This window comes from Anabrus simplex, chromosome 13 (assembly GCF_040414725.1).
Source record: "Anabrus simplex isolate iqAnaSimp1 chromosome 13, ASM4041472v1, whole genome shotgun sequence".
Lineage (NCBI taxonomy): Eukaryota > Metazoa > Arthropoda > Insecta > Orthoptera > Tettigoniidae > Anabrus > Anabrus simplex.
This window is the reverse complement of record NC_090277.1, coordinates 70,331,918-70,342,016: the sequence shown is the minus strand read 5'-3', so window position 1 is coordinate 70,342,016 and position 10,099 is coordinate 70,331,918. Positions and strand designations below refer to the sequence as shown.

General features: G+C 39.6%; 1 protein-coding gene across 1 annotated transcript in view; it reads left to right on the top strand.

The window, feature by feature from the left end:
• LOC136884939 (regulator of G-protein signaling 7) overlaps positions 1-127 on the top strand; it is a 276,905-nt gene extending 276,778 nt beyond the window's left edge. Inside the window, exon 15 of the mRNA XM_067157264.2 lies at positions 15-127. Coding sequence (XP_067013365.2) covers positions 15-87 — 73 coding nt within the window. The 3' untranslated portion in view covers positions 88-127. The remainder of the gene's footprint in view (positions 1-14) is intronic.
• Positions 128-10,099: the final 9,972 nt, after the last annotated feature.

Below are 10,099 nucleotides of genomic sequence, written 5' to 3'. Positions count from 1 at the left end.
CCAACCTTCTCCAGTTTATTTCAGAGTGGAACCAGTTATCGCAGTGAGAGCAGACCACATCTACAGTTACAGTTCCTCAAAGAGTGAGTAAATGTACTGGTGATCCACTTGAAATGTCGTTGTGGAATCTACGGGAGCAGGCGGCTTGTGGATTGGGTTTCCTGGCAGCCTGCGTCTTGTGGTTCAGTGCCGTGCTCTTAGGGCGACCAGCTGTTCAAGGAAGGAATGAGGGACAAGGCAGTAACAAAAGGGGGACGTTACGCTACTTTGGGGAAAAGCTACATTTTTTGCTGTAATTTTAAAACAATTTTTCATTTTCAAAACTATCGTGTTCACAGTTTCCCTCTTTTATTGATGATTTTGTTATTGAAGTAAAAACATACAACAATTAATTTCACTCATCTTTATCGTACAATTTCTTTCTAAGTCTGTGAGTTGAAGACCCGTCATCTAAATAAAAACATTCAAAAGTCAACAAATTCTGAAACAATAAAATAAATATTGAACACTGTGTAGCATAAATTTTATCAGAAGTTTATTTTTTAAAATTGGAAATAGAAGAAAAAAATTACATATTTGTGGCACATTTGTAGTTTTATCATTTGGGTGATAGTGTGTTCGAACTCCACTGTCAGCAGCCTGAATATGGTTTTCCATGGTTTCCCATTTTTCACACCAGAGATATGCTGGGGCTGTACCTTAATTAAGGCAATGGCCACTTGCTTCCCACTCCTATCATCACCATAAAAGCTATCTGTACCGGTGTGACGTAAAGCCCATTGTAATAATAATTTTAAAAATTTGTTTTATCAGTTACATTAAATACTTTCTAATACAACTTGTTCTAAATTTCAACCTCTAGTTATAACTATGCCTTTGCTGGCAAGACCCAGTGTTTTGTTATAGTCTTCTGGTATGGGATGGAACAAATTTGTGGCTTTCATTGACCTGTCCCAGTCTCATCCTTGGCTTTGACAATATGAAAGTGACTGAGGTATGAGTGATGCTAGTAATGCCATTCCTTATGCAGCCAGAATGATGTGAAGATATCGCTCATAGGGTCGGTTGGTGCACGCATTTGAGTGTGCTTGGCAGACTGATATGTAAGAGCAACTTCTGGCTCAGGGAGGAAAGTAACGGGAGACTACCTCGCTCCTCACTTCCTAGTGGCGCCTGGGCCGCCTGTGCCAGCTGATGGCGGAGCCGTTGAGGTTCAAACCAGTCTCCGGGACATACAGTTATAACTATTATACTGAAAATCTCAATATAAGTAAAAGTATTGCATAATTTATCTTCCTTGAAACTGTACTCATCGGCACTTCTCCCACAAGCCAAAGTATCATTGCCGTTCAGTACATCTGGAATGCTTCTCCAATTACGCTATAATCCGTTTGTTTTGCACTTTCAAAGAGCATCATGTTGGCAACGGTTACGCTATGTTTAGTTGAAGCTAGATGGCAGGACAGTCACTGATTCGTACCGATGACAATAACACGAAAATTCATTCAGATAGAAAACAAGACAAATGACGTTCCATGTGGGACATTTACAAAATACCTGAAAATGCAGGACAGTTGGTCGCCCTGCATTCTAACATGCTGAGAATGTGTCCAGAATGCCAGGCTGATTAGTAGCATTTTGCCACATAATTTATTTTAAACTCGCAAGAAATGTTGAGGACGGTATGTACTCACTACCAACAATGATTACAATACCATTAAGTTTCAAAATAGATTTTTAAAAGATAAATATCCTTGAAAACAAAAAATCAGATTTAATTAAAATTACATGTAAAATGTGGTAATTCCACTGCACTGCAGCCATCCAAGTGAATTAACGCAGAAAATTTGAAAAGTATCTCTTCAGTAGATAATTATCGTGTTGTAACTGCCAATCATACAGAAATACGTAACTTAAAAGTCCACCTTAGTCAATACACAAATTTTAATTAAAAAATACAATTAGTGAAACATGGCCTTCTTCAGTCCATATTGACTACATACTTCTTTTCATTTTTCTAATTGTCACCTTCATAACTTTTCTGTACACAATATTCTAATAATTTAATGTTATTTGCTTTACGTCCCACAAACTCTTTTCACCAAGGTGCCGGCATTCAGTCCCGCAGGAGTTCTTTTACGTGCCAGTAAAACTACAGACACAAGTATTGCATATATTCTTATTTATGTTTTATGGTTTCATTTTGTTCCTTACGATATGACACAGTGTGACCCTTCAAGATCAATTCTGTGTTCTCTACAAACTTTGTGGTCATTCTGAAGAAGGCCCTAAAGGTGGACGTTTAATTTACAAATTTCTGTGCTGTGAAGTCAATACAGATCAATTATGAGGTTCTTAAGTGTCACTGCCAATTGTCACATGACCCTAGAAATGTGCATAAATGAATGAGTGGCTCAGTGCTGGCCTTCTGACCCCAACTTGGCAGCTGGTATTTAAAGGCTCTCAAATATGTCAGCATCGTGTCGGTGGATTTACTGGCACATAAAAAACTCCTGCGGGACTAAATTCCAGCATCTCTGAATCTCTGAAAACCGTAAAAGTAGTTAGTGGAACATAAAGCAAATAACATTATTATTATTATTATTATTATTATTATTATTATTATTATTATTATTATTATTATTATTATTATTTAAATGAGCCACAAAGATAAAGCTAGAAAGTTCATTATTTATTGTATGGAAACAAAACATAAGATATTGCCACCTGGTGTTCGTAATCGTGCTCAGTGCAGATAGTATTACGATATTGTCTAAAGGTTAAGACATGTTTACTGACTGTTCACAGCCCAGTACAAGTGTCCCTTGGGATCAACGACCTGTGGTGGGGTTCCTAAATTTACCGGAACTGACACCCTCAGACATTTTATGAGACATTGAAAGGGTGATTTGAATCAACCTGAGAGAAATCAATTATAAATATTGAGATACATCTCAACTGTAGATCAATAACTGGAGCTCTGTCTCACTGAACAGAAATGCATGTCAGAATTTCTGGAGACTATCTCTAAGTGATGGACATCAGGCTAAAAATGAGATGGCACACTTTATGATGAATGTACAATAGAGAAGAAAAAGTAATGTAATTTATATGGAAGCAACAAGTGACAAATTTCAATATACAAGGTATATAAGCTGCAAATGAAACAAGAGAGATTGTGATAAGTTATCTGCCTGCAACAGAGAACTATACTAAGGCAATATTCTCTTGAAAATAACTATAGAAATCTCTGAGTTTCTTAAAGAAAATGTCGATAGTCACAACATTCTGGAACCATTACACGAGAAACATAGACACATGATAACTCGTAATCTGCAGGCCTTTGGGCTGAGCAGCGGTTGTTTGGTTTGGTTCATTGGAGCAGTTGATTGCACGCTCTATGTGGAGTATCGCCTGCCTGTCGTAAGAGGTGACTAAAAGGGTAAGACATACTGTTTCGACTTATTGGTGCCAGGCTCTTGTATCGTTTTGGATTCGGAAGGTGTCTTTCATTATGGTGGTGGTAGTGATATCATCCTCGAGTAACACTATCAGAGGAAAGAATCAAGGTACCAGCACCCGAAAATGAAGAACTGGCAAAACTAATACTGTTGGAGTAGGAAAAGAGCAAGAATTAACCAAGGGAGGTCAGTTAGCAAGGATGAAAATGAGGAGGATGGCACAGGTAAGTGGAAGCAATTCCAGTACCTCGTGGTCACCTGAGTTTCTCTTTCAACACCTACTACATCACGCAGGAGATGACGATGGTGGTTATAATAATATTAATTCCCACGCCTGGTCAGCTTGCATGGGGGTTTAGCTCTGAATTGAATAAGAGCTAGGCATAACCCTATGCGAGACACTGAGGCCCTGACATGGTGCGTCCCAGTGGCTGATACGGGAAGTTCTTGTAGATGTGCAGGACCAGTGTGAATAAGGCATAGCCAAATTAGCACCCGTGGATCAACTGAGGTAAAGGGGAAAATGGTCAATGGCCTTGAAGGCAGAAGAGGAGATATCCCAGTGGCAGAGAGGACAGAAGAGCCAACTCAAATCCACTTCGCGTCTGACTTACAGCAAGCGGGAAAGTGGTCAGCGTGTCATCACCAGAGGTGCGGCTGGAATTTCTATTCTGGAACTCACCACTCCAGTTCTAAGAACTGGACCTTGGTCGAAACTTATGATAATCAAGTACCATGAGGTGTGTTAGAAATCAAACTTTTACCCCACTGCTGTCAAGAACAGTACAACCAGACTGTTGGATTCTGGGGAGTCTGGACAGACACGCAAACAGAGGGAGTCGGAGATCTCTTGGACAACTTCGCCCAAACAGCAAAATCTTTTTTAGGAACCATGAAGTGCCGGGCTGAGTGGCTCAGACGGTTAAGGCGCTAGCCTTCTAACCCCAACTTGGCAGGTTCGATCCTGGCTCAGTCCGGTGGTATTTGAAGGTGCTCAAATACGACAGCCCCGTGTCGGTAGATTTACTGGCACGTAAAAGAACTCCTGCGGGACTAAATTCTGGCACCTCGGCGTCTCCGAAGACCTTAAAAAGTAGTTAGTGGGACGTAAAACAAATAACATTTTAAAAAAAATTATTATTAGGAACCATGAATATAAATACTCTCATACGAGCAGGAGAATTGTATGAACTAGAGCAAACCTTAAACGAACAAGAAATACAGATACTGGCACTACAAGAAACAAGACTGACTGATGAAAAAACAGTGGATTTCAGGAACTACAGACTCTTCAAAAGTAAAACAGACAAACTATTTCTCAAAAACCCACCACTTTTAGGAGTCTCTTGTGCAGTCAAGAGAAACATACTCAATTCAGTAACAAATGTGAGGCCTGTTAATGATAGACTAATGACAATCACCGTAAAGTGTGTAAATAAACCATACATACTAATTAATGCACATATGCAAATCAATGAAGACAATAAAACAGACCTCAGAAAGGTAGGAACATTTTGGGAAACACTAGAAGAAATAGTATCCAAAATTCTTCCAAACTATGTCAAAATCTTACCAGGCAACTTCAATGCTCAATTAGGCAGAGAAAGAAAACAGAAAATCAGTAGGAAAATTCTCAGCACATTAATGAACCAACCAAAGTGGACAAAGATTTGTCAAACTCTGCAGGATATTCAACCTTAAAACCATGTCAAAACACTTCTAAAAGAAACCTTCAAAACAAATGACATGGAGATCACCGAATACACTCATCGGCAAATTCCAAATTGACCGTGTAGCAATCTCTTATCCAAACCACAGAGAAATTATGAATGTTCAAGTCAGAAGGGGTGCAAACATAGACTCAGATCATTACCTGAGGAGAATCAAACTACAGTTGAAACCGCAGAGATTCGTAAACCACTGATCCTAAAACTTGACCCCACTAGGATCCAACCATCCCTCACAGAAGAATTAGAGAGAAAGGAGGCAAGAAATTGGCAACAACGCAAAAGGAAACTGGTTACAACAGCAGAAACACTAATTCCTGTGCAGGAAAGGAACAGACACCGTTGGTGGAATGAGGAATGTGAACAAGCTATCCAATGTCAACGGAAGGCATACAACAACTGGAACAGCAGAAAGATGGAGAATAACTACAAAACATTCCTGGCAGTGAGGAAAGAGACAGCTCATTTGATCAGACGGACCACAAGGAAATTTGAAAATGATTGACTATTTGAAATTGAGAAAGACTTCATAAGAAGCAACACCCAGAATGTCTATAAGAACTTCAAAACTAAAAAAACCAAACCCCATGGCACTACAGCCCTTGAAGGGCCTTGGCCTACCAAGTAACCGCTGCTTAGCCCGAAGGCCTGCAGATTACGAGGTATCGTGTGGTCAGCACGATGAATGCTCTCGGCCATTATTCTTGGCTTTCTAGATCGGGGCCGCTATCTTACCGTCAGATAGCTCCTCAATTATAATCACGTAGGCCAAGTGGACCTCAAACCAGGCCTCAGGTCCAGGTAAAAATCCCTGACCTGGCCGGTAATCGACCGCAGGGTCTCCGGGTGAGAGGCAGGCACGCTACCCCTACGCCACGGGGCCGGCCTTCAAAACTAAGCTTACAGGATATCAACAGCAAAGTGTCTGCTTCGAGAAAGGAAATGGACAATTGGCACTAAACAACTAAGAGAACTGTGAGGAACTCACCAGATTTTTTAAAAGAATTTCTGAATTGTCCAGAACTAACACAAAGATTTTCTCCACAAGAACCTGAAAATACCATACTAATCTAAATTCATTACCACCAGATGAAGAAGAAATCACAAGACAGATCAAAAGACTTCAAAACAATAAAGCATTAGGTGAAGATGGAATCATAGCAGAAGTCCTCAAAACACTATAAAAGAAGTCACAAAAATCATGCAAGACATTTGGCAAACAGAACAAATCCCAGAAGACTGGAAAAATGCATTAATTCACCTGCTCCACAAGAAGGGAGACAGAACAGATGTAAACAACTACAGAGGAATCTCACTAGTATTGGTTGCGTACAAAATTATATCCCAATAACTTCTTCATAGAGCACAACAGCAACTAGAACCACAAATGGGAGAATATCAGGCGGGAGTCAGACCATCCCGATCATGTACAGAGCAAATGTTGAACCTAAAGCTAATCCTAAGACATCAGAGAATTTGTAGCAAAAGTTTAGTCTGCATATTAGTTAATTTCAAAAAAGCCTATGATTCAGCCGATTGCAAATTACACTTCCAAATATTGAAAGAACAAGGTTTTAACATTGCATCATAAAACAGAAATGGACAGACACGAAGTTGAAGGTTAAATTCACGCGGAAAACCTCAGATCCGTTTTGAAATCCAAATGGGAGTAAGACAGGGAGATATATTCTCACCTTTGCTCTTCAACAGTGTCCTTGAAAAAGTGATACAAGAATGGTGCAAACAGAAACTGGTCCTCAAAATTCGCTAACCAATCACTTTAGGCAGAGGAAAACTAGCAGTAGATTGCCTAGCATTTGCAGACGACCTAGCAATATTAACCCGAGACATTTCAACAGTTCAAAATCAGATTCAACTTGTGAAAGAAATTGCTGAAAAAGTCGGCCTTCAGATACCTTTCGAAAAGACCTGCAACAAACAAGCAACTAGTAGTGGAAATATGGTAAAATTAAATGAAACAAGTTTCATAGTTTGAGTATCTTGGTGAAACAATTCAGGAAAATGGACTCAAAACAAAAGCCAATGAAATTAGATGCCAAAAGGTGGAAACTGCATATCGACCAACCCAAAGTGTCTATTACAAAATATGTATCTCCAAGCATACAAAACTAAGATGGACAAATATATCAGTTTTTCTGTTCCATTACTAATTGTCAGTATGGAATCACAATGAAATTCATCGTATGCACACTGGCCTTGGTATCAAACACCTGACACCACAGATGTATAAACAAGTACCACATATCTTGTGGTGAGGTTCGGTCAGTTTACTTGAGGAAAATAAAGTGGTAACGGAGGGAGAAAATGCAGAGATTCAGTGAAAAATGGAATAGTATGTATAGGTACTTTAAGGCAGAAACAGGTTCCAAGAAGGATATTCCAGGAATCATTAATGAACAAGGGGAATGTGTATGCAAGGATCTTGAAAAGGCAGAAGCATTCAGTCAGCAGTGTGTAAAACTTTTTGGTTACAAGGATAATGCCCAGATAGAGGAGGTCACTAAAACTAAGAAGTATTAAAATTTACCTATGACAGCAATGGCATTTACAGTAAGATGCAAAAGTTGAAAACTAGAAAAGCAGCTGGAATTGATAAGGTTTCGGTGTATATACTAAAGAAAATGGGTTGGGATATAGTACCATGTATATAAAGGAAAGGGTGATAGACAAATAGCTGAAAATCACAGGCCAGTCAGTTGGACATGTATCGCATTTAAACTTTGGGAAATCATTCTTTCTGATTATATAAGACATGTTTGCGAAATTAATGACTGGTTTGATAGAAGGCAGTTTGGGCTTAGGAAAGGTTATTCCACTGAAGCTCCACTTGTAGGATTCTAGCAAGATATAGCAGATATCCTGGATTCAGGAGGTCGAATGGACTGTATCGCGATTGTCCTATCTAAGGTATATGATAGGGTAGATCATGGGAGACTGCTGGCAAAAATGAGTGCAATGGGACTAGAAAAAATAGTGACTGAATGGATGGCTATATTTGTGGAAAATAGAACTCAGAGAATTGGAGTAGGCGAAGCTTTATCTGTCCCTGTTATAATTAAGAGGGGAATTCTTCAAGGCAGTGTTATTGGACCTTTATGTTTTCTTATATATATATCAATGATATGTGTAAAGAAGTGGGATCAGAGATAAGGCTTTTTGCAGATGATGTTATTCTGTACAGAGTAATAAATAAGTTACAAGATTGTGAGCAACTGCAAAATGACCTCGATAACATTGTTAGATGGACAGTAGGCAATGGTATGATAATAAACGGGGGTTAAAAGTCAGGTTGCGAGTTTAACAAATAGGAAAAATCCTCTCAGTTTTAATTACTGCATTGATGGGGTGAAAGTTCCCTTTGGGGATCATTGTAAGTACCTAGGTATTAATATAAGGAGAGATCATCAATGGGGTAATCACATAAATTTGATTTAAAATAAAGGGTACAGATATCTGCATATGTTTATGATGGTATTTAGAGGTTGTAGTAAGGATGTAAAGGAGAGAGCTTATAAGTCTCTGGTAAGATCCCAACTAGAGTATGGTTCCAGTGTATGGGACCCTTGCCAAGATTACTTGATTCAGGAACTGGAAAAAATCCAGAGAAAAACAGCTCGATTTGTTCTGGTCGATTTTCATCAAGAGAGTATCGTTACAAAAATGTTGCAATGTTTGGGCTGGGACGACTTGGGAGAAAGGAGACGAGCTGCTCAACTAAGTGTAATGTTTCGAGTTGTCAATGGAGAGATGACATCAGTAGACGAATAAGTTTGAGTGGTGTCTTTAAAAGCAGGAAAGATAATAATATGAAGATAAAGTTGGAATTCAAGAGGACGAATTGGAACAAATATTCATTTATAGGAAAGGGAGTTAGAGATTGGAATAACTTACCAAGGGAGATGTTCAATAAATTTCCAATTTCTTTGCAATCATTTAAGAAAAAGCTAGGAAAACAACAGATAGGGAATCTGCCGGTCGGTCGGTTTTCGGAGACGCCGAGGTGCCGGAATTTAGTCCTGCAGGAGTTCTTTTACGTGCCAATAAATCTACCGACACAAGGCTGACGTATTCGAGCACCTTCAAATACCACCGGATTGAGCCAGGATTGAACCTGCAAAGTTGGGGTCAGAAGGCCAGCGCCTCAACCGTCTGAGCCACTCAGCCCGGCTATTAAGAAAGGAAGAAAGAAAGAAAGAAAATAAATACAAATCTCATCGTAACTTTCAGCTTACGTGATATCAAAAAAGCAAAGGCCATGACAGCCCTTGAATGGTTGGAAGGTAAAAATCTTCCACCATCTGTTACCTCGGCACTTGGTGAGGAAGAGTGGTTAGCTCCACGCCCGGGCGTCTTTGCCCCCAGGAGTTAACTCGGTACTCATTTTTGATGCAGGCTGAGTGAACCCCAGGGCCATGTGCACCTCCGGAAATGGAAATCTTGTTTCTTAATGTTTTTATAATGTCCTGACGGGTAATCGAACACACATCCTTTTGGGTGAATCAAACACGCCTTTACCCCCTCTTACGCGTTGTTTATGAACATTGATTGCATACTGCTATTTTTGTCTTTATTATGGCTCTAACCGTGCCTGTAATCAATACTCTACCTAGAGAATTCCTCAATATATGGTATTGTCCCTCTCTGTTTCCGCTCTAGGTCAGTGCTAAGGAGTCGCAGGTTCGAACCTAACCTGCAGAGGTATTCAATGTTGAAGATTGCATGATAGTCTATTTCGTTCTTCATGATGTTCACCTAACAAAATTAATTAAAACTCAGCCGTGCATCACGCAGTTGTTTTCAGCGTAATGTGCTAGAGTAAGACGGAGGAGCATCAAAACTGATACGCAGGCGGTGTAAATGGTGTATAGTGTTTGTACGTGGAACAACGTA